Genomic DNA, 24,658 nt, shown 5'->3' on the forward strand with positions numbered 1-24,658 from the left:
TTCATCTCCCGTCCTGGAGGTCAAGGAGGAGGTCTTCATTACACTAAAATGCAGTAAAGGCTGCATAGTATGAAGAGGAAATGTGGGTCACCAGTTTGAAACCTATTAAATGACAGCATTACCCAAGAAAGATGTCAAATAAAAAGCACAAAACAACTCTTTGGAGCGACTTTATTGCAGACTGGAAATCCTACAGATTCATCACAAAACAAAACAAAACCAGCAGAAAAACACGGAAAGATGTGTATCAGCCTGCTTCTGTCCTCAAATGAGGTTAACCTCCCCACTGAAGCACTCTACATGGTAATTTCTGTTAAATGACACCACTCGAATAGACTCTGTGGATCCCTGCAACAACCAACAAATGGAGGGAAATCGTTATGATAATTACTCAGACACTAAAGTATCAATTACTTGTACTTGCTGTAAATCAAACGATGAATTCAGCTCACCTCAGTTGGCAGTATCTGCACTTTGCAGGCGGCACATCGAGGAGCTTGAACCCTGAAACCATGAAGAAATCTCAGCAAACGGTCACAGAAACTCAACAGTGAAGTCACTCTGGGTGTGACTTATCTCATGTGTAGCCTGTCTGGCAGGGTTTGGTTTCATCTTTGTCTGGAGTGTGAATTAGAGGGCTTGGCCCATTTTTTGTTGCACAGATCTCAGAAACTCACCTGTGGTAGTCACTGACACAGTAAACTCTGCTGTCTGTGTCTACAGAGAAAGGCTGACCCTCCAGGCTCTGTCTGCAGACCACACAGCGAAAGCAGGACGGGTGGTAGGACTTCCCACGAGCCTGCAAGACCTGACGATGCACAATTAGCTCCTCTTTACACACTGTATACGTACTAATGTGCACAGACAGTAGATGAATGCATACTCACCATGTCCATGATTAAATACCCACAGCTGCTACACACTTCTGGAGATGGATGAACTCCTGAGTACTACATTAAATGACAGAAGAATTTACCCATTACATGTCTGGTTGATTGCTGTAAAAATTCGATACAAACATATGTTTGTACAGTATTTAAAGGACCGGTTTGGAGGATTTAGTGGCATCTAGTGGTGAAGTTGCAGATTGCAACTAACTGAACACCGCTCACGTCTATATTTGATGACCCAGGAAGAAGAACAGACTGTGAAGTGTGTAGGAGAAATTACAGTGTCCGCGAAACTTGTCTATTCTGGGCTACTGTAGAAACATGTCGGTCAACATGGCGGATTCCATGAAAAGTGTATCTGAGTGTGGCGGAGAGAGTGACACTTTCTACAGGAAATTCCTAGTACCATTTTGCATCTTAACAATAGGCATTTGCTTTTGCCCTCTGGCCCAGCATAAAGTTTCAGTTTTGGCCCTTCAAGAGAAAAAGTTTGGGTAACAAAAACACAACAATTATATATTCAAGTGATTATACACTAACATACCTATTAATATTATATCCAAATTCTGCCAATAGATCCTCCTCAATGTTACACACTGGACCTTTAACTCTGTGTACAGCCAATGCTAAAACAGGATGTTCTTACCAAAAAATCCTCCTCACAATAGATCCTTCCTGACACTGTATAAAATGGCTTGCCGCTGAGCTTTTTACCTAAACATGAAATAATAGACAAGTTGTTGCATAATGTGACATTTGATAACATCCTGATGAAGCAGATTAGTTGAGGTTTTGAGTGATGAACTAAGATACAAAAGAACAACGTCAGGTTTTAGAGGCTCCAACAAAACATCCACCTTTCACATCAAGAGGACTCACTGCAAATGCTGCAGGTGAAACAAGTGTCGTGGAATAAATGTCCCATCGCCTGGCAGGCCCTCTCCTCGCCGTACACCACTTTACTGCATAGTGTACAGCTTCCTGAACGCAGACCACACACAATACAGAAGAAGCACAAAAAACCTTTGCATACTGTAAAGACTGACAACACACATGCTGAACTATATTAAGTCGCCAGAGTGCTGGAATAGATTGCCACTAAAAGACTGTTGGAAAGGTAAATATTCAGTGTATTCCTTCCTTACCAAAGTTAAGATTAGAACTATAACTTGGGTCCATCTTCTACAGTATTTTCCCCAGTTGTCTCTGCATGCTGGAGCCTACAGTATGACTGTCTGGGGGTCTAATTTTATGTGTGGTGCAGACAGCTGTAAGGGGAGCTGCTATCTGGGTTTATGGGTGTTGCATTCGCTTGCTTGTGGTCTGTCTTCAGACCCACTGACTCCTCCGAGGTGGCTGGCTGAGTGGGTGGCAACAGATGAGGCCCACTGGATACGAGATAAAACACTACAAGTATTTAGATACTGAATCTGGATCTGTGTTCAGTTATTGACAATTTATAATTCAAATGGGTATTATTGTCATCATAGGACCTGGGAGTGTTTTTCAGACTTTTTACACCGTGTACCACCTCAGAAAATATTAATTTCCACCAAAAGTACCACCATTATGACCTACGTTAAAATGTAGTAGCGTAGGTCGACCCCATTCAGTTCAAGGAGCAGGTTCAACAATAATAATCAATAATAATAATAGTTCACGTTTGGAGCAATGATTGCAGTGTTTTCTTTCTATATTACATAGATTACTTATCGCCTTTTACCTCGTAACTAATCATGGATTGTTGTTCGCACTATAAGTGCACGAACGTGACCACGTAGAAAAATATTACAAAAAAAAATTGTTTTTATTTAATGTTTTCTAGTATTTTGATGTTTTAAAATTAAATTACTTTATTAACAATATTCCTCCACATACCACTAGGCAGCTTGCGTACCACCAGTGGTACACATACCACAGTTTGAGAACCAGTGATCTGAATTGTATGGGGTGGAAAACCTATTCAAACCCTTTAACTGAGTAAAAATAACCAGTGTAACAATGTGAAAATACTGCATACATAAATAAAGGTAAAAACAGTACTTTAATTACTTTATACAAGTTTTGTTCAGTGGTTTCCAAACTAGGGGTCGAGGGTCAGTCCAAAGGGTCAAAAGGCAATTCAAAGTACCTAACATAAAGACATTAAGACAAGAAATAAACGAAATATAAGGAGACACATTCATAGGATTTAAAAGGATTAAAACTAGTTAAAATAGAAGATTAAAACTGGCTAAAATAGGAAAGAAGACACATTCACATTAATATTTGGAGGAAAAGTCTGGGCCTCAAACAGTGAAACAAACAGTGTTTTTGAGGTCTACATTAAATAATGGGCACTATCCTCTCACTGACTGGTGCGTCTGTATTCTTTACTGTATTATCTGTTTGTGCATATTGAACAAATTATAACTTGATCCTGCTCATATTTCTTGTGTTACTGCCCTCATGTGGCCTGTTCAGGTCCTTCGTTTGGTAACTCCTGACCTAGAATCAAACATTTTCAAATAACATTTGGAACCTGCTTGGAGCCCCGAACTGATTTTAATCATACTATGCTTTTATCTAAAAGGTGTTTTGTTGTTGTTCCTGTTTTTAATTAATTTCTTTTTTATGGTTCTTTTTCTTATTGGTCTGTTGAGAAAATAATTGGCCAGGAAAGAAAGACAGCAAACATGATGACATGTTACCACATGATGAAAAGAATTTACTTTTGATGACTGACTGAGCATCTGTCATAAACAATAAACAGTCACTTGACATGTTACACAACCTATCATGTCTCCAAAATGCAATAGAGTACATTATGAGCTCATAGTTAGAGTGGCTCATCTGTTTAAAACTCAATGAACTCCCCTCAAAAGGCACCGGAAAAGAAACTGTGTCCATGAAACTCTCAACAGCACATGTTTGGCTGTCAGTACCAGAAGAGGGGAGGGGACTGACAGCTGCTAATTCTTCACTGAGGTCCCTTGTTGAGGCTCACTGAAGCTGTCTTAATTCACCACACCGCCCTCTCTGCAAGCTGTCAGACTGGTTTAACAAAAAAAAACAACAACATCGTCACTTGTGATTGAATAGGTGTGTGTGTGATTGTGTTTTGGAGATCAAAGTGCTCTCACAAAGACAGAAATATTATTAAGACATATACATATATATTTCTGTTTTGTTTCGTATTGTGATTGAAGTTTTGCATTTAGAAGACAAAAAAGTTTAAATTATAAAGGAAAATAAGACTTGTTTTGTCTGGTGTTGGATTTGGGCTTAATTGTAGGCATTTTGGATCCAGATTAAGGGAAATTAGTGAGGTCATGAAAAGCCAAAATGTAACTCAGAGGTGTGTTTGTGAGTGGTCTGCCCTCAGGTATGTTTCTGCACAGGAATGTCTGTGTCATGAGGCATGTGGAGGCAGGAGGGAGCCTCTGCAACATTGGAGTGTTATTCACAATATACTAACACACATCAGTCACATTTCCATCTTCAAAACATGCAGCTGACAAGGCACAACCATGATTATATTGAACATATTACTCATTTAAACTCAAATATTCCTTCAGGGACTGAATTTAACTTTGCTGTTTTATTCCTTTTGCAGTTACATTCATCAGCCTCTGTGGCTTATATTAATTTGGGGATATTCAAACCTAAAGCAACCTCTACTTTGTCTCCACACCCCGTTCCTATGCCTCGTTTTGGGGATACACAGCACGATGCCAACAATCCTTGGCATGTTTGGCTGTTTATAAATAGGGCAACCCATTGTGCCACACTGTGAGGGGAAGTCCCATAAGAACCCGTGTGTTATATTACATACTGTGTGTATCAAACCCAATGCAGTGCTTTGGCTCAAGGGTACAACGGCAGGGCCCTGCTCCGCCTCAACCGTCAAGTTTGGACAGGTAACTCCACCTGAGGTCCACGCCCTCCGCTGCGCACAGCTACGCCGGAGCAGGAAGTGGCTGTCAACGCTCTAACGCTGGAAAGTGAATGGAAATGCGACTGTGCGTTTGAGAAGAGAAACAGCAGCATTTGAAGATTTTATTTTAAAAATCGTCTTACCTTTTTTTATAATTGGAAAATCCTTATTTTTTGAAGCGAACATGCGGCTCTGTGCGACCTCCGCGCTCCTGGGACTTTTGTTTGTGACGCTCTTCGATGCATCAGGTGGGATAACGATCTCTTTCAGCGAGAAGCATATGTTCATGTATTGTTTGGTGACGCTTTGTCCATTTCCCTGCTCTGGTGTAATTGCTTTTAGTTGGTTAAATGCGCTAAAGCATCGCGAAACGCCCTGGTATCATATTGCAGCAAGTGTGTTCCAATTGGGTCAAACACAAAAGTTACTATTGTGATTTAAAAAAAAAAACAAATAAATAAATAAACGTGCTCAGGTGAAACCTAATGCAAATATGGAGTGAAGAGTGTTAAAAGCTCTGTCAATGCATTAAGAGATGATGGAGGACATTAACGTTATGTATGATTGACTTGACAGTGCGGATGAAAGGCTGGAGCACATATCCAGTCTGAGTGCTTCAGCCCTGACTTCTAGACCTCCATTTTCAAAAAGGTTTATGAGTCATTTATGGAGCTTCCTGGAGGCATGAATTCATCATGACTCCATTAATGATTGACCAGCAATCTGCTGATAAAATATGAATCTCTCTAGCTCAAACTCTGCACTTTTCTTCCTCACTAACCTAATTCATTTTCTGGGGGGGGGGGAAGTCATCAGCAGGAGGGTGAATTTATTCTCTTATATAGTGTTTGTGGAAATTATGATATAAGCTTCTATTTTCCCACTAAATGTGTCAGTTTGAACCCTGTGACATCCTCTACACACCCACTGTTTTCTGTCACAAGAAGCCCTCTAGCCAACATTTATGCTGCAATATTCTTATGTATTGCTTTCAAGTCCTTGCAAGTTCAGGTTGTGAATTCCTGTTTTGGACTTATGCAGTTTAGTTTGTTTTTTCTATAATTTGTTTATTTAAGAAGAAGTCATTATACTATAAATCATAAAAATGATATTATAAGACAAGTAAAATAAGTTTTGGACTATTCTGACTTATCTGACCTGATAGCTAATTGATTGAAATAATTATGTAATTGATTGAAATAATTATGTAAACTTAAGATTTTAAAGTAAAAATAGCCTGAAACTAAATATAATATAACTATAACTAATAATTAGTTTAGCATAATTGGATATTTTCCTCTCAAACTAAATGTTGCTAACACTATATATTCATTTCTAAATAAAGCAAAGTCACTAAAAGAAATAACATGAAAGCCTGACTGATACCAGGTCGATACCCCCTCCTCCCCTCCATTGCCCCCACGTTTGGGATGCCCCTATAAAAACATGACCCCTCCAGGGTGCCCTTTCAGTGGAGAAAATGTGTTAAAGTGCCCTCAAGGGTGCTAATCCTCACCCTGACTAAGCTGTTTCACAATAAATGTATCACAACCTTCTGATGAACTTTTTATGGGTTTGTATCACCCCCTGCCCCTCAAACAGCCTGACTCCGCCACCGGCTGCTGATGTGTAAGATCACAGATGAAACTGAAACAGCATCATCTAAGTTTTTAAAAGGATAATAAAGTACAACTTCCCTTAAAGGAAAAGTTTGCTTTTGCGATATAAACGTTACCCATGCTTTCCAAAACTGATTCACCTTGAGTTCCTCTCTTTACTCAGCGCTCAGATGACTCATGATAATGAAAAGTCAATGAATTTGCTTTGGTCTAATCACTACACAACATGGGGATAGGTGTGCCTGGAACCACTCTGTTTGCTCAAGCGTCAACAGAAAACTGTCTGACCGTTTCTGTGTGTGCTTTGTTCCGTTTGTTACCTAAATATTGCTGAGGTGTTGAACTGATTCATTATATTACAAGAGAGACGGACATTGTTCTGCTCAGTGTGAACAAAACTGATGTCCACCCATCTGATTGATCTGCTGATAATGAGTTACTAATAATAAGTCTGCAAAATGTATAATTGTTATTAAACAATGCCCTGTGTAACAGTAGGCACAACAGCTAACATGCCCACAAAGACAATGCTTACATGCTGATGCTGAAACAGGTTTGATGTTTATGTTGATGGGAATGAAAGTAGGATAAAGTGTTGCACACTGTCATTAGTTTTGAATATTATGACCTGATCGTGTCTGGAAACCATGAATTCTGCTCTGAATTTCATTTAAATTTCTCCCATAGTTGTTTAGATGTTTCATCCTGAACCAAAGTGACTGTCCCTGCCATCCCTACAGCCCTGCTGCTAGCTGTAAATAACCTGAAAATGATTATCACAATAGTTGCAGATTCATTTTCTGTCGATTTACTTCGAATAATTAGCTCATTGGTTCAGCTCTAGTTTTGAAGCTCATTTCGCAGCTAATACGAAATACTGTATATTGTGTGAGTATGTGTTTGTGCAATATCCAAAGATTCATGTCCAAATATGGGAATGCGTTTCTGCATGCTCTCAGGCAGCTGATGTGCATTTAAAACAGAACAATACTTCTCTCTTTAAGCTATTTGCAGCTAACTTTCTGTGATCTGTTCCCTCAGAATGTTTGCAGACGGTGGTCCGACCAAACAAAAGCTCGACTGTGACGGTGTCCACGGAGCTGCCGTTGGATCAATGTGCTGTGTGTACAGTCAGCGGGGTGAATGACACACAGACATCCTGCCACTCCTCTCTGTCTCTGGTGCCCGAGGAGGAGGTCACACTGCTGTTCAACTGCTCCCAGCCGATTGAGCAGGCGTTCACTGTGATGATTACTGGCACCATTGGTGAGTTTACTGGCATCGTTTATTTAGCAGCTGAAGAGCCAGAGTTCAGGAGCTGCTAGAGACCACAAACGGAGCTAAAAGAGAGTGAATGTTGGACTTACATTGGCCTGGTGGTCAGGAACACAACTCAAAATGAATTAATGCATGTTGCTCTGTATAACAACTTGTGGCCTTGAGATAACATCCCAAAAACCCCCGTCATTCTAGTCTGACCTTAGTCATAATAACTTAAAAAACTTGAAAAAGTCCCTTTTTTAACCCTTTAAGATTACATCCCCAGTCATTTTGTACCCCTATTTAAAAATATATGCCAAAAACTAAATTTCTTTGTATTTTATTTTTATATTTTTATAAAATGTGACATGTGGTTACATAAGCATGAACTAACCAGTTTCAACTAATACCATTCACCTGTCAATCAATCTTCAACGTTTAGTGATACAGAGTAAAAATTCATTAGTTAGCTAGCTAGCTGGCTCTCTACCGAGTGTTTCTGGTGGGACAGGCCTCACTGATTACTACAGTGGTTCCCAACATTTTTATTAAGGGACCCCTTTTCTATGATTGAATGACTGATGACCCATGATAAACTATACAATGAAACCAAATACTTGATGCAATAAGGAAGTTTGTGTAAAACAAGCAATTTTTTATACAATTCTTCATCTGCATTTTGCATTTTTAACAATCATATATACTTTATAGGCTTCTTTTTCAACAGATTCAGTGTTTTGTTCTCCCTTTTCTAATGCAGGGTCTAAAAAAAAAAGAAATTTGAAACATTAAAAATAACAATTTAATTTTGTTTTCTTCATAGAAATTAACAAAACACTAAGACGATTTAGGCCTATTGTGAATATTTTTAAAGTTTTTTTTACACCACTTAAAATTAAGAAGGCCTCACCCCCCCAGAAGCTTTGGCGACCCCTAGTGGGTGTCCTGACCCCAGGTTGGGAACCACTGGATTACAAACACCACACAACCTAATCAGGGATTTTGGGTGAAACTGGATCATATTTTATGAAAAAGAAATTATTGAGCTGAAATTCTTAATATTTTCTTGCCTTTTAACTTTAATCCAGAGTGCACCAAGGACACCTGCAGCCCTACAACAGTAGGAACCCAACCCTCCATCCTCACAGAGTTCACCAGAACCTTCACCTGGGACTTGAAGGCACCCGAGAAGATAGTTGTGGGTCTGGACATCCTTGGAGAAGGACTGATGGAGATGTCACAACCATGCCCTGACGGATTTCAGTATTCGGTTACCACAGACAAAGCAAGCGGCAAGGGCACCACTCAGTATTGTCAAGGTGGTTCTGTGACTCGTTTAGACCTGCCCAACCAAGCTGCTGTGTCTTTGCAAGTTAAACCAAAGGCTCAGGTCCAACCGATGTTGTTCCAGGCCTCCGCTGGACCATTAAGTAAGAAATTATTGAATACACACTCTTAAGAAAGCCTGTAGTTGAATTTAGTCATGCTGCTCAAACTTAGCCTAGTTGTAATGTGTTTACTAAGTGGATATTTATCACTAAATATCACTAAATTAAGGTTGCACCACACAAACTCGTTCTTAACAGTAAAGTTTAGTCATTTGGAAAACTTAAAACTGTAATCTTTGTAAGTATTATTATTCTTGGTAGCTGTTTCCCTGTTTCAAGCCTTTGTGCGTACTGATATGTCTCTCCTTTCCCCCTTTAGAGGGCAGAAAAGAGGTTATAACTGTTGATTCCAGCACGACTGTGGTCGTTAGCCGTAATCCTGAGGAACCAGAGTGTGAAGTGTGCTCTGTTGATGGCTCCTCCACCAACTGCAGCCCTACAGAAAAGACACTGACGAACGTTGAAAATCTCACGCTGGAGTTCAGCTGCCTAAAACCTCAGGATGTTTACATCCTGAAGATAAAAAAGAAAATAGGTGAGAACTGTGTTTAAGTCAGTTAAGTCAGTTACCAGCAGAATTTAGGATTAACTACACATGAATGGAAGACAAAAATGACCTATTTATAAATAAAAAAGGATAAATAAATAAATAAATTCTAAAATAAATACATAAATAGATACATATGTTGATTAATAAATGAAATATTAAATGAAAAAAATAAGCTGTTATAAATACATAAATCAGTAGTTAAATGAAAAAATAAATCAATGTTGGTAATAATTTTGGAAATGTTTATTTCTGATTGATCCTGCATTTATATATTTCTACAACAGAAATATAGAAATAAATCAATTAAAGAATACATAAACAAATAAACATTTGTAGAAATGTAGAGCTGATTAAATATTAAGTTATGTCAATTTTAATTGAATTTGTTTAGCATTTATTTCAGTATTTATTTCTTTATCATTAATTAAAATGTATATTTAAAAATATTGGTAATTATGTCACCATTTATTTAATGTATGTACTTGTGGTATGTACTACGTATGTAATAAGTCATGTTTTGTCCTCCATAGTCATGATACTGAAGTCTAGGCTATTTCTCTTTCTGTGGTACCCAAAAAGTAAATAAAAAAAAGATATGTTCATTGTATAAATTTATCATTTTTGTTACTCAGAATGCACCAAGAGCTCCTGCACTCCTGCTGCAGGAGAAGTTGATCCCAACCTCTTCAAAGACTTTAAAAAATCCATAACGTGGGACATTAGTGTACCACAGAGGACTGTATTAACTCTGGACTTCCCTGGTGGATTAAAGGAGATGTCTGGAGCAGAAAATTGCCAAGATGGCCACCAGTATTCAGTGAGTACAACTAAAAGTGATGGAAAGATCAAAACTAACAGCTACTGCAAGGGTGGGACGGTGTCTCATCTGGATCTGCTTGGAGCGACGACTGTGACTGCAGAGGTGCCCAAAGGAGGAGAACTGGACTCAACAGCATTCACTGTCAAAGCAGTACCGAGAGGTGAGTGCGAAACAAATAGCTATTTATTTACAGAACAACATGTCAAATACATATTCGTAAAATCTGATGCCACATCCTGTAAAATGACACAAAGATGCTTCATTAAACATACCTAAAATAAAAAAAATTTAATAGTGGAAAAAATGAAATGAAAAAAATGGAATAAAATGACATATCTTATCAAATTTATGTACATAAAATAACGGATATGCACAAACCAGTACAGAGGGTATTTCAGGAAGTATAATTACAGCAGTTTCAAGAATAAAATTAAGAGTCTACAGTCATGCTAATAGTTAAGTGAGGCTGTATTCAAGAGTCATAAACAACAAATTCAAATTTTGCCCTGATGATAGTATTATGTAGATTCAAAGTTATTAGAGTTTGCCATATATGAATGTCTACCATATTTCATGGCAGTCCAGTCGAGATATTTAGCTAAAAGCCTAAAAAATAATTAACCCTATGGTAGCACTACAATAAAAGTCTGGGGATCACCAAAGTCAGTTGGATTCATCCTCTGGGGACCATGAATGTCTGTACTAAATAATATGGCAATCCATCCAGAAGTTAGACCAAAGTGGTGGAACAACAAACGTCACTCAAAGGATAACTTTGGTATTTGTGTTTTTGTGTCAAAGTGAGTAATCGGAACAACGAGTTTTAAATGTGGTCTAGTACTGAGCGAGAACACAGTTGTGTCCTGCAGTCATGTAACAGCCTACAACGCAATCTTTGTGAGCAATTGTGCACCGTCACAAAAACATTGCAAATAAGATCCAGATTGAAAAATACTGAAGTTACCCATTAATTAAACAGTTACTCTGACACATGCCACATACTTTATTCCAATCAAATCATATGTAATGTTTAATATTTGAGCTTATTGTTAATATGAACGTACATGCCACAATCTCTCTTAAGCTGAGAAGTCTTTGCTCTCGGGTCTGCTAAGTATCTTATTGCACTACTGTTCTCTTTAGCTGGCAGAATGATGATTGTGACGCCTGATCCTGACACCATCATCACCATCAGCAGGGTTACCAGCGAACCAGACTGCAGCGTGTGTCACAACAAGTTGCCCAAACCGACATGCAACACAAGATTCCTTAAACTGACGGATCCTACCAACACCTCAGTAGAGTTTACCTGTCCTCAACCTCAGGATGTCTTCAGTGTGGAGATCAACAGAGAAATTGGTATGTCTGACTGTGAACCTGCATTCTGCACAATCAAGTTTGTGCATTCACAATGTGTTTGATAAAATATCATCTGAGTTAGGATTCAAAGATTAAAAGATACTCTTAGTGACCATGGACAGCACCAAGATTTGATGCAAGAATAACTTCCAAAAAGTACTACTAGTCTGTTATATAGCCTAATAGTTTTTAACTTTACCCACCAGCTGAGAAAACTCCCATACAGTAAAACTACAGTGAAATCTGATTAATGTTTAGTTAGATCTAGAATTGTTTCATGCAAGCAAGGCTAGCAAGATTAAATATTTATTGAACAAGAAAAACAAAATGTAAAGTACATTTTAGACGAGGAGAAAACAAAAAAAAAAAAGGTTAATCAAGTAAACACGTCAGTCTAGACTTAAGTGCGAAGGAGACATCTTGCTGTCATGTTCACTGTGAGAGTAGTGAGAGATTTCTTGTCTTTGTCTCTTGCAATTAGGGCAAAGGTTAACTTTCACAACCCCAAGTCCTGTTGGGTGGGTGTGTAGCAGCCATTAATGTTACCAAATGTTCTTCACATTGTTATTTACTTAATATAACTTGTGTTTAATTAATTGCTTTGTCTTATTGAAGCATGGTATGAAGCATAAATCCATTTCAAACTGTATGATTAGCTCTTTCCGAGACAGTTTAGGAAGAACATTCTCACATTGACGCACACACTGACTGGGTTTTTAAGATTTAAGACTTGCTTTCTTGCTTAAACTTATTTGCTCAAATTCCAGACTGCACAGATACCTCTTGTTCGGGTAACATTGTTCAGGCCGAGTCCTCACTATTCCCAGACTTCAATCGGACCTTCACCTGGGATCTGAAAGTTGTCTCCACTCGGGCTTTCCAGCTGGACTTCCCAGAACCGGGGATGCGACAGATTTCAAACGAGGAGACCTGTCCGGATGAGCACACATACTCTCTTGTTACCTATCTGCGCACAGGGCCAGCAACCATTGGTACCTTTTGCAAAGGAGGAACTGTGACCACCGTCCTGGCTCGATACAAGGGTCGTATGTCTCTACAGGTGCCTGGGGACAGGAAGCTAGATCCTGTTGACGTCAAACTCACTGTTGGGCCTGAGACCAGCAGTAAGTTAGTAATTTTATTTTATTTTATTTTTTATTCCTAATACATACTAGGGCTGTGTTTTGGCCAGAATCTGGCAGTACAATACATATTGCCATAAATTGCAATACTATAAACAACACAATAAAATTGCAATTTTAAAAAATATAATATATAATATATAATATATATATTGTAAAATATATATATATATATATATATATATATATATTATAATATAATTTTAGGAAAACTGTATAGTATAAAGAACGCACAACAATATGTAAAACAAAGTCTACTTTTGTTTGCATTTGTGTGTTACATCCAACATATAGCCCTCAATTAAAGAGGGATTGGTAAATATTTTGTATATGGGTCAAAGCCATGTTACGATATAAATAGTTGCATTGCCGCACTGTTAAATTTATAGCAGCTATATGCTTCCAAAGTCATCATCTGGATTTTGGCTGTTATATGTTCCATGTACTTCTATATATTCTATACACTATATACTTTTCTCTCTACCCTACTTTCAATTTCTTTTTATGTTACTAAAAAATATTAAAATACCATCATCACCGTCATCATCGTATATAAATAAGAACAGTTTTGTCTTCAGGTATTGCTATACAGACCCATAATCACTGCTGAGTTCCTTTTTAAAAGCTTATTTAAAAGGGATATAGATGACTTCCTTTGCATGTTTCCTACCAAAATAATCTCTCCTTGTTTCTCTCCAGTGGTGGCAATAGTTAAAGCCAACCTACCACGAGGTGTATCAGACACAGACTTCATCACAGCCAACTATCCCCGCGATTTTCCTAATGACCAGCAGATGCGGTGGGACTTCACAGTGCCCGGCATGCACAACTATACCATGCACTTCCGTGATCACACAGCTCCAGAATGCCTCCAAAAAGAAGTGGAGGTGGAGTACCAGAAAGAGGACAAGAAGGTGACCAAACTGACTCTGACGGATCCTCAGCCGGAGCATCAGCAGGGAAACTTCAACATGACGCTGAAGAATTGTCAAACCAACAGGACGCTACAAGGACTGACCTTGAACTACAAAGTCTCCGTAATGAGAAGTGGGCATCCAGGTACAGTGATAAAGCATGAAAAGCTGCTTGCGTTTTTACAATAAGAACGATGAGACGGAATACTTTTTCATCCAGGTGGTTAGAAAAGTCTTTGAGGAAGGGTTTTTTAATGATGATTGCAGGGTATGTATTTAAAAGATAAATCCAGCGTGTAGTTCTGTGACTTTAATGTAATGGTAATACCCGATAGGCACAAACTTTGTACATTACTTTACCCATAGAAATACATCATTTGGGGATTTTTAGGTCAAAATTTGGTTCAGATCAGAGTTTTTGCCTGTGATTTTAGTATGCGAAATTACAGTACTACAATACGGTTTGTATTTTATATAGAAATTAGACAAAAACAAACACCAGAAAAAGGTTTGCTGATAAAATATTGTCACAATAAAAGCTGAGATGATGACTTCCTTTATGCTTTGTATTTCCCTCTCAGTTCTGTGTACGGTGGATCTAACCAAACACAAAGGAGTGTCGCTGCAGATAGAGAAAGTGGGTTCTGATCCCAACTGTGAGATGAGCATCGACTCTGAGGTCAAAGAGAAGATAAACGTGGCTGCAGGCACAAAGGCCAGCCTCTCCTTCCTCGACTGTCCATACGAAGATGTGCGCCTGACTGCCAGTGAAGTTATTGGTAAACTGTTTTTTTGGGGGGGCTAAAATGATTGTAGCTTTGTTGTTTTCAAAGTATAAAGTCTTGAAGGAATAGTTCGAATTATAAAAGCTTTTTAGTATATCTCTTTAAACTATATCTTAGGTTTTTCCTTTAGTTGGAAAGTTAATAGTGCTAAATCTCCTTTTGTGCCTCTTTAATAATAGGGTGCCAAAACATGGCGTCCTGCCATCCGACAGTCCTCACTTTGCCCGAATTGGATTCCTGTCTACGGATGCCCCTCCACAACTTCACCTGGCACCTCAACATCCCTCAGGACGGCACAGTGGATCTGATGTCGCCCACAGGGAGCCTCCAGCAATTCCTGCCTGGCCAGGAGTGTAATCAGTCTGTCTCCCTGCATGTGGCAGAGGCCGATGGGTTCTCTGTTGGAAGTTTCTGCTTTAATGGAGTCATCAAGAAAGTTCAGGTGCACGCCAACGTCTCCATCACAGCCACAGCCCAGGACTTCAGAAAGGACAGGGGGCCTTTTCTCAATGTCAGCTTCAGTCAGGAAATCTCAGGTAAAACAGGAATGTAATGCAGGCTGCAGCTAATGATTAGTCTGCAGATTATTTTCTCCGTTAATCAATTAACCATTTTGTTAGAAAATAGTGAAACTGGCCCTTATATATTCCCACAGCCCAAGGAGGCATTTCATATGAACTGTTTTGTCCAACCAACTGTTAACAAAACAAGGATATTCAATTTATTTTAAAAGTAAAGCAGCAAATTATACCTTAAAAAGCTGAAATCAGAGGATTTTTGGGATTTGTGCTTTTAAATGAAAATGTTCTGACCAATCAATTAATCCTTTCAGCTCTATTATATTTTCTATTATATTTTTTCAACATTAAAGAGTTCTGACATTTTTTAACAGATTTTAATCAATTCGAGTGTATTTCAGGGTAAGCTAAAGTGGATAGATGGCATAGCAACCACCCACACATGACCCAGGGGGAAACTGTAGTTGAATAGACCTTTTTCACAGCAGACACTCAAACACAGGTGCAACAAATAACATTATCCGCTGTGGCATTGCATTGGAATAATTACTGGAACAGAGCCATAGTTAATGTCATAAGTACGTTATGTACATACGTTGCTTTTCTGCTATGACAAGTCAAGATATCTGCTGTAAATAACACCTATGAAAGCTTCCAGAGCGGGACAGAAAACAAGGCAAACAGACAAATTGATGTCAAGATATTTCCAGATGCTGCTTCAAAGGGATTTGAGAAAAGAAGAAAAAATAATTTATTTATTTAATTACATTTATTTTATAATAATTGTATCCTAAAGCTGCAGTAATATATATTTTACATTTTAAGGGATCATATGTTTTTTTTATAGTAAATTCAGGACCTTTGGGTTTTGGCCTATTGGTGGGAGAAACTAGACCTTTTTAAAGATGTCACTTTGTAATAGGCAGAGCATTTGCTATTTTCTGTTATTTTATAGACCAAACTGGTTCCATGATCAAACAGAGCAAATTCACTTTACTTTTAAATTCCACACAGGGGCACCATTACACCATAAATGCTCGAATAGCTCAATTTGTAGACCAGCAGAGAATAATCACACACAGGACACAGTACTGACAGTATTTCTATCCCGTTACAGATAGCATTATTTACAGAGTCAGTCCAGAGATGTCGTCCCCAACCCTGCTCGGCACCCCAAACTGGCCTGAGGGGATGAGGCCTTCCTCCACCTTATCCTGGATCGTCACTCTGCCGAGCCAGTACCAGGCACACATGCAGTTTGTCAACATCAGCCAGCCCAAATGCAAAGAAAGTCACACTGCCATCAAGGTGCAGATGCTGGGGCAGGAGGAGGAGATCATGAGCCGCAGGGAGGACGAGGAGGTGGAGGACAATTTGACCGTATCACAGAGTTTCTACCTCAACATGTCTAACTGTGTACTAGAGAGTGGACAGTTTGGTGCAGTGACCAAAATTGTTGTGCAGAAGAAGACCAGTAAGCAAGCCAGACTAATTTAATGCAAACAAAACAATCCTTTATACATTATAAAACTAAATAACTTAATTCTACCATGTCTTCTTTTTGCCTCTACAGGTCTGTTGGCAATCTTCCTCGGGATAGCAGGAGCTCTTTTGCTTTTGCTGATAGTGCTGGCTGTTGTGTGCATCGTCACAAAGTGAGTTCACCTGTAGAAAAAACGTGAACATCTGAGCCTGTATTTATCAAACATGAGATTTTTAACTTTTTAACTGGTTATGAAACAGTCTCAGTTCAATACTGATGCCTCTATTTCTCAAATTGGAGTACGCTTTTTTAATTTTAATTTAATATCAGTCAATAAAAAATGGAAATGTAAGTTTGATGAATCAAATTTTCTATTCAATATTCCCATTTTTAATGCAATTGTTAACTGTAGTAAAACCTCACAAAAGAAGCAAGAAGCCAGTTTAGATATAATAACAAACAAAAGTCAAGAAGCTGTCTGATGTGCAAATTCTCTTCCACTTATTGATGATATTTTTTGTTTATATTATTTATTAATGCATTATTTAGTTACTTTTGATATATTATATTATTTTACTACAGTTTTTCAGCTTTGAGGCTCCACACTTTAGTCTTATTCTTAGAAGTTTAATAAATATGGGCCCTGGTTTCTACCCAGGTTGGATCATGTTTTATCTTTAATCTTTCTATCTTAATTTATTGTCTATATTCTGTAATATATTTTTGTAACTGGTGGCTTTTGTTGTTCTGCCTTCAACTTTTCAGGAAGAAGAAAAGAGATAAAATGAACAAGGAGTCATCCATCTACATCGGCAAAGGGAATATTTTCCGCCCAGGTGACATGCACTTCACCAAAACTCGGTCTGAAAACGAATCTCACGTCTACGACTCAATAGATGAGACGATGGTGTACGGCCACCTGCTGGGTGACTCCAGCTACGCCGACAGCATGCAGGACCACTTCAAAGGGATGCAGGTGGACTCGTATCAAACGTTTACAGGCCCCACTGATGGAGAGCTACCTGTAATCAAAGAGCCGGACCATGAGCCTGAGATGAACCAGTACAAGACATTCCTGGACCCGTCTGAGACTTTCCTCCCGCCCCGTCCGCGCACTCCTATCAACCGGCAGGAAAGCCTCGGCTTCGAGGACCGCAGGATGGTGGAAAATGAACTGTACACGTTCAAAACAACAGGCAATATCAACACGATCCGACTTTCCGGTGTTGACATGGAACCACAGCCGCCGCTAACAGAGTAGTCCATATAGTGTGTCAGGACTGTAACTGCATGATGGACCGCTGTTACTAAATCTTCTGTACTGATGTGAACTTGTGCCTCGATCACACTCAGGGAATCTGAGTTCAGATAAACTTCTGAATATGACTTCAAGAGTAGATGCTGTGATCCTCGTAGCTTTCTTGCCCAGAGTTAGGAGATCTATACAATTCTCATGTCTGTGAGATATATATAAGGCTACAGCCAGCAGGTGGTTAGCTTAGCATAGCATAAAGACTGAAAACAAGAGGAAACAGCTAGCCTGGCTCTCTAAAGGTCACAAAATCCACAGAATTTACTGGAGTCTTGTTATCACCCGAAGTCACTGCCTCCAGCAAGTTAACTAATAACACACTGTAAAACCTTAACCAAAGTATAAAAAACAACTGTTCCCTCTGTTTCCAGTCTTTATGCTAAGCTAAGCTAACCACCCGCTGGCTGTAGCTTACAGTACAAACATGAGGATGATATAAATCTTCTCGTATGACTCTCAGCAGGAAAGCAACAGAGTCAAACTTTGCATTTTAATTTGATTTGTTTAGTTTTATTCATTCTCTGCCTATGGGGCATGGACTCAGGAGCAGGGACTATCTCTGGTCCTTGTTTTAATGTTTTTTTACCACATATTGTTTACTGTTTTTTCTTTACCTGTAAATACAATTTAGGGGTTTTTTGCAATAAATTCTAGGAAAATGGTCTGGTGCAGAAAGTTTACTTCTTCAGGTAACGGCTGCCATCACACTGAATTTTCCTCTTTATGCTGAGACAGTCGTCTTTCGTATTCTGGATAGTGAAAACAATTTCAACCACAGGAACTCTGGCCATGAAAAACAGTGTGAAGGAGGGTGTGGACGACTTCAGACTGCAGAGCAGAAGCCAATGTTTACCGTGGAGTTTTTACTGGAATTAACAAATGCAGAAGCCAGGTTTACATAGTTGCACCACATTTCTTGCAGATGCAGGTGTTGAATTTAAAATAAAAGACAATAGAAGAATGAGTTTTCATAGTTTATTGATGGTGATTTTTCAGGTTACATTAGGCTAGACATTATAGGAGACTGAAATACTAGCAAACTGAAATAATCTCTCAAAAGAATGTGGTTAAAGATTGTTTTTTCTATATTAATGCAATATTATTACTTATAATTCTGGCTCCATGCGAGTCTTGTCGTTAAAATACAGTAGTTGTGAAGGGCTGCCTGAATTTAAACCAGTGGTTCTCAACCAGTGAGTCATGGAAATACTGTAATAGAGGTGTGGAAAGAAGTTACACCCAGTTTTTACATTTGTGAAAGGTGCCAGCACCTACACACTCATTTTGTTGCAGGAATACTGGTACATACTACATATATATATTTGGAAAATTATAATTGTATTTAAATATGTACAAAAATCTTTAAAATGATGGCAGAAATCATTGATTCCTTTGGAGGAGACAATGTCCCATAATCTCTAGTTTATTCTAGACTGAACTGTGAGCATTCTGGTTTTATTCTGACCACAAGGAATGCTGCAAATGACATATCACCAGATCACTTTAGTCAAAAATAACAGCTTTACATGTCACTGTCTTGCAATGCAACTGACTGTGACTGCTAGAGCAGAATTTAGTCCCTGGTGAGAACCACTGGCTTAAAATTTAAAAGGCATTGCAGCAAGAGTACACTGTAAAAGCAGCTAAAACCATGCGCAGTCTATGATGAGATAAATATGATCAAACAATGTTGAACTGGCAGATGGAGGGCTTCTCGTCACGACAATTCTCGTCAGACCACTTCCCACGGGAGGCCACGGACAAGACGACACAGTTCTGGGACTGGCCGCCATCTGGCTGAGGGGACCGGCTGTTGGATGTGTCCCAGTTTTTGTATGTAATGGTGGAGCTGGTCTGGTCCACCCAGGTGCCCTCAGTCACCATGTCGTTGAAGCCCAACCAGACCTGCTCATCTGGGCCGATGCTCTGGCGGATGTAGTCTCTGAGCTGGTCGTTCTCATCGCTGGATGTGGGTGTACCGAGGACACCGCCCAGGTTGTTACAGTCTTCACTGGCAGTGTGATAGCGTTTTCTCAGAGGTTCAGCCAAGTAACACTTGCCATTGATCTTTATGCCTTTCAAACAAACTGAAGAGAAAAATAAAAAGGGGGCAGATGGTTAGATAGACCTAAACTGTGACTCAGTGTCATTTGTTTTCATTTGGAGATAAAACAGGGAGCCTGTGATCATGTGAATAAAAGTCCTGTGGTATTTTGGAGACAGCGTATGAGCACAATATCCTCAGTTAATGAGCAACATGTTGAAAATGGTGCTTTTTCTGTCCTGAAGATTTTTGGATTTGCAGGAGCAACTGGATATCATTTTGTGTTCAGAACAAGAGGTCATACAAGGGCATGCCATGTGTTTTCCAGCCTGAAACGTTTCAAAGACTACACGTGTATCCCATGTGTGTGTATTTTAATGGAAGCATACCTCAGACTGTTCACTCCAGCTTTAATACATATTCGATGCCCTGAACAATGAAGCTTATGTCATGACTATCAATAAATTCACTCAGCTACACCTTAAAACATTCACATTGTAATCCACAGCAGACAGAAGTGTTCGTTATAAACGTGATACTAATGGCTGCTTGCCCACTTCCACCTTGCTGATACCAGGTCTTCAACCATGGCCAGCTTAACCTATTAAAAATATATAGGAGCCCTACTGACCCTCTACCTGCCACCTGGCCCTTAGTCTCGCAATACCAGACAATTGGAGATCTCAGTACCTACAGACTGTCTGAGGATTAGTGTTATTATTATTATTAAGATGAGATTTTGACCTTGCTTTGTTGATTATGTGCCTTAGTGTTGCAAATTCTTATTAAGAATAGGAGACCTTAGGGTAATCAAGCCCTTCTTAGAGGAATTATTTGCATTCCTTTATCTAATTTATGATCCAGCCGTTCAGAAGACAAGCTTACCTGTCTGCAGCGCTTGTTGTTCCTTCAGGAGGTTGAGCTCCTGGACAATGTCATCGATCTGTTTCTGTAGGTTTTCAACGGCAGCATCCTTGGTTGTATCTGATTCCAACAACAACAGGAATTAAAATTAGTAGTTTGTGCATGCTCAGTGATGGAAGAATAACTAACAAATTTTTGTATAATTTCTTGTTTCAAGGAGATTGGAGCACCATTATAAGAAAGAAAACATGCTGTTTAAAGAACAACTACATTTACTAATATCTCAAACAACTCTTAAGATACATATAATATCACATAAATTCGTCCTATAGATTGTAATCAGGTGTTTTCTACCTTTTCTCACTGTCTTCTTCTTTGGTGGAGTCTGCTGTAATGAGCAGTTCACCAGTAGTAGTACTCCCAGCAGCACACACACTCCTTTGAACTCCATGGTTAGACCTGTTGAATAAGGCTGCTCCAACGTGGATGCTTGCAATTTATGTCTCTCTCTCTCTCTCTCTCTCTCTCACACCCTCCCTCTCATATCTCCTAACAGGGAAAAACCCAAGAGTCCAAAACTGCCATTTGCAGGAATAACAATGCGACCTCAGGAGCCTTAAAGGATGGCGTGTGTGTGTGTCTCATCTGGCTCAAGACACTTCAGATGGAGGGCCAGTACTAACCATAGCCAGGCCTGGAAAGCAGGTGGAGACTGGCAGACAGGGCACCACAGTGTGAAGCAGTTATGAGCTTTCGTCAGAGTATATGAAAAGGAAACAAACACTGACTCATCTGTTGCATAAATGCCTAAATAACTTGGTTACAGTTTATTTCTTGGCTCTTTTGACTAGTTTAAGCTTTAAAAAGAGATGGAATAAGACTCTCTTTCCTAAATGTAAGCCAAATTGTTCTTCGGAAGTCCTTAGGTATGGCCTCATTTGGAAAAATGTCACTATTTCCAGGTTTTTTTGACAGCAGTGAGGCACTGAAATTGAAAAATCTCTTATGCAGTTTTGAATTACCTGTTTAGGTACGTGCAATATTATCCCTTATTTTAAAATTTTATAAACCATTCTCTGCATACGTTTTCTTCATTTCAAAGTCTACTCTGAGCTCAAGCCATGAATGGGAGTTTGTTTTGGACCTGTCTGCTCTAAGCCAGCGCACACACAACCTACAGCAGTCTGAGGGCCAAGTGGAAATGATCCAGTCACATCTGGACTTTCTGTAAGACTTCCATTTTACACATTCTTCAAACTGACACGTGGCAAAAACAAAAGGATGCAGAGAGTCTGGATTCTTCCTGTGCATTTCTGTCCTGGCAGTACTGCACTGATTTCAGATCTGCTAACTCTAAATCTGCTTGTTTCTTTAGCAAAAAAAACTAAAACTCATGTTTGGTGAATGTGGAACAAAAGCACAAGGACACACACAGGTTTCACAATATAGCAAGTTATCTGTTTAAAATACTGCATACTGTTCAGCAACATTAAGTGATGGACCTACTTGATAAAACATAGTTCCTCTGTAATATCCATATTTACTTTGTTATTGTTAATATGTTAAAATAAATTATCTTTATTGTGGACAATCAGATGACTGGTTACTGCACAGGTTCATCTATTGCGATTCAATTGCGATATTTTGACCATAATCTTCTTTCCAAATCAAATCACCAAACCAGTTCTCTAAGATCGTCTGTTTTACTGTTAGAAATGCAGATGTAATAACACACTGTTTGATTTTGCTTCACATTAAAAAGGTCCAGTGTGTAGGATTTAGTAACATCTAGTGGTGTAGTTGAAGATAGCAACTCCCTCGCTTCACCCTCCCTTTCTAGGTGCAAAGGAAAAACTACAGTTGTCGAAACCAAACGCACAAAAAACACAAAAGACCACTGTTTTGGGCTACTGTAAAAACATGGCAGTTCAACATGACTGACTCCATGGAAGGTGACCCGCTGTGTCTGTAGATATAAAAGGCTTATTCTGAGGTAATAAAAACACAACAATTCATGTATTCAGGTGATTAACCATTAATGAAAAAACATAGTTAGTATATTATATAGAATACTATATTCTGTTTCTGTCAATAGCTCCTCATAAATGGTACACAGTGGACCTTTAACATTGATGACAGGTAATCAGTTACATCCATCCAGAACCTGTCAGGACAACAGGGCAAAGCCATAACATGTGTGTTAAAGAGGTCTTAATTATCAAAATCAAACTTTACACCTACATGTAAATTTTTTGGTATTTGTTAAAACATGCCACAAAGACAAGAAGGCTATACAAAATCAAAGCTTTATTAGAAAATTCTGTATACATGTACACACATACTCTAGATGCAGTAGTTTATCTTAACCAAGGAAACCAACTTTCTGTCGCTTCTGTCCCAAACTCTCCTCCTGCTGCAGCAGCTTCATGAGTGGAGCATGAAGGGCCTTCCCGACCCGTTTACCTGCCTGGAAACAAAAAGAAAAATACTTAGCATAAAATCACATTATGCTAATGCTTTAACTGAGGCGAGAGGAGGCCAGATGGCCGAGCAGGAGGGCTAGACTCACCTCTGTCATTTCGAAGATGCTCTCTGGATCCAGGCTGCCTCCGCCCACCTTCCTCGTACAGGTGACCGTGCCCTTGTGTGTGACAGAGATGATGAGGCTGGCCACAGAGCAGGCCTTCTCCTGCAGAGTCGCGTCCACCACGTGCCTGTGACCCACCTACAGAAAAATAATGTCAGGGGAGCCAAGCGTGTACAGCTTCACTGTTTGTGTTATAATGGGCTTCAGAAAGTGAGCTTACCTTGCATAACGTCACAATACAAGGAACGTTTTCTACATTAAGTCTCATACAATCATACGGGTCATCTGACAGCTCAATTTCCTTCCCTCCTTCGTCGTCAGCTGATATGTGCACTCTGGGAATTCTGTTAGCAAGGGAATCAGATCAGAATCAGTAATGTAGAGCTTTCATTTTACCTAATGAACCCAAATAAACAGCAGAAGAGCACTTTACTTACTTTGTGTTGAAGAGAGCTGCCTTTATAGCTACTGAGATGGCATCGTACAGGTTTCCGTCACACTGCAGGAGCTGTGGAAACACATCAGTGTGAGAGCTTACCTTATGAGGACCATTGAACCGAATACACACAGACCAAATAAGTTGATTCTGATGTCAAATGTGCCGCTTTGATTTATTCCTCCACTGAAACACAGGGACGCTTTGTCCAGGAGAAACTGACCAGCTGTACATGGTTTATCGAACCGTATTTTACATGCAGAAAAGAGATATTATATCTTATCATCAGGAAAGTGGGAATATAAATTGTATAGTACAGCAGCCACATAAATAGAAAAAAAACGTACATTTTGTTAATCCTACATACGTTTTACAACATACAATATGGCTCACAGGTATGGGGTCTCCTGTTTTATTGGTGTGTTTCTTCTTTCCTTCAATAATGGCTATTTTAACATAGATAAAAACAGAATATTTCAGGCACCAAATGTATAATGTAGTGGAGTAGTTTGGGCCCAAACAAGAAAATGTATAAAATGATAAAAACATCTATTTAGTCCAGGGGTCACCAACACGGTGCCCGCAGGCACCAGGTGGCCCCCAAGGACCACATGAGTAGCCCGCAGGCCTGTTCTAAAAATGAAAACTGAATATTGATATTATCTGTTTCCCACCTTGTTAAGTCATTGTTGATAATTATTGTGAGAAATCATTAACGCGATCAGTGTCTTCACATAGATGAGTATCAATAATCATTAATAATAATATATA

General features: G+C 39.1%; 4 protein-coding genes across 7 annotated transcripts in view; 1 reads left to right on the forward strand and 3 right to left on the reverse strand.

Moving 5' to 3' along the window:
• Nucleotides 1-154: 154 nt before the first annotated feature.
• On the reverse strand, nt 155-4,829 carry limd1b (LIM domains containing 1b). Of its 4 annotated transcripts, none has more exons than XM_035681387.1 (7): nt 4,705-4,829; nt 1,770-1,871; nt 1,537-1,604; nt 888-950; nt 678-808; nt 453-504; nt 155-348 (listed from the first exon to the last, which is right to left on the reverse strand). In XM_035681387.1, the coding sequence occupies exons 2-7, from the start codon at nt 1,813-1,815 to the stop codon at nt 265-267; spliced, it is 444 nt and encodes a 147-aa protein (XP_035537280.1). In that variant the 5' UTR covers nt 1,816-1,871; nt 4,705-4,829; the 3' UTR covers nt 155-264. The 4 variants fall into 4 exon arrangements, with proteins under 4 accessions (XP_035537280.1, XP_035537279.1, XP_035537277.1 ...); XM_035681386.1 differs by having other exon boundaries at nt 2,943-4,723; XM_035681384.1 differs by having other exon boundaries at nt 2,036-4,723.
• Nucleotides 4,830-4,920: 91 nt separating this feature from the next.
• On the forward strand, nt 4,921-18,773 carry cdcp1b (CUB domain containing protein 1b). The gene is made up of 13 exons (XM_035681383.1): nt 4,921-5,054; nt 7,467-7,691; nt 8,774-9,115; nt 9,393-9,608; nt 10,256-10,603; nt 11,587-11,802; nt 12,570-12,926; nt 13,644-14,003; nt 14,440-14,637; nt 14,823-15,179; nt 16,279-16,635; nt 16,735-16,816; nt 17,410-18,773. The coding sequence occupies exons 1-13, from the start codon at nt 4,991-4,993 to the stop codon at nt 17,903-17,905; spliced, it is 3,618 nt and encodes a 1,205-aa protein (XP_035537276.1). The 5' UTR covers nt 4,921-4,990; the 3' UTR covers nt 17,906-18,773.
• Nucleotides 18,774-18,917: 144 nt separating this feature from the next.
• On the reverse strand, nt 18,918-21,480 carry LOC118343083 (tetranectin-like). Its single transcript, XM_035681832.1, has 3 exons — nt 21,219-21,480; nt 20,886-20,984; nt 18,918-20,043 (listed from the first exon to the last, which is right to left on the reverse strand). The coding sequence occupies exons 1-3, from the start codon at nt 21,313-21,315 to the stop codon at nt 19,637-19,639; spliced, it is 603 nt and encodes a 200-aa protein (XP_035537725.1). The 5' UTR covers nt 21,316-21,480; the 3' UTR covers nt 18,918-19,636.
• A 1,674-nt stretch (nt 21,481-23,154) lies between these two features.
• Nucleotides 23,155-24,658, reverse strand: part of exosc7 (exosome component 7) — a 4,385-nt gene continuing 2,881 nt past the window's right edge. The window contains exons 5-8 of the mRNA XM_035681331.1: nt 23,889-23,959; nt 23,672-23,795; nt 23,434-23,589; nt 23,155-23,331 (exon numbers count right to left, since the gene is read on the reverse strand). Of these exons, the coding sequence (XP_035537224.1) occupies nt 23,227-23,331; nt 23,434-23,589; nt 23,672-23,795; nt 23,889-23,959 (456 nt within the window). The 3' untranslated portion in view covers nt 23,155-23,226. The remainder of the gene's footprint in view (nt 23,332-23,433; nt 23,590-23,671; nt 23,796-23,888; nt 23,960-24,658) is intronic.

This window comes from Morone saxatilis, unplaced genomic scaffold, assembly GCF_004916995.1.
Source record: "Morone saxatilis isolate NCDOM2014 unplaced genomic scaffold, NCSU_SB_2.0 Contig9, whole genome shotgun sequence".
Taxonomy (NCBI): Eukaryota; Metazoa; Chordata; class Actinopteri; family Moronidae; genus Morone; species Morone saxatilis.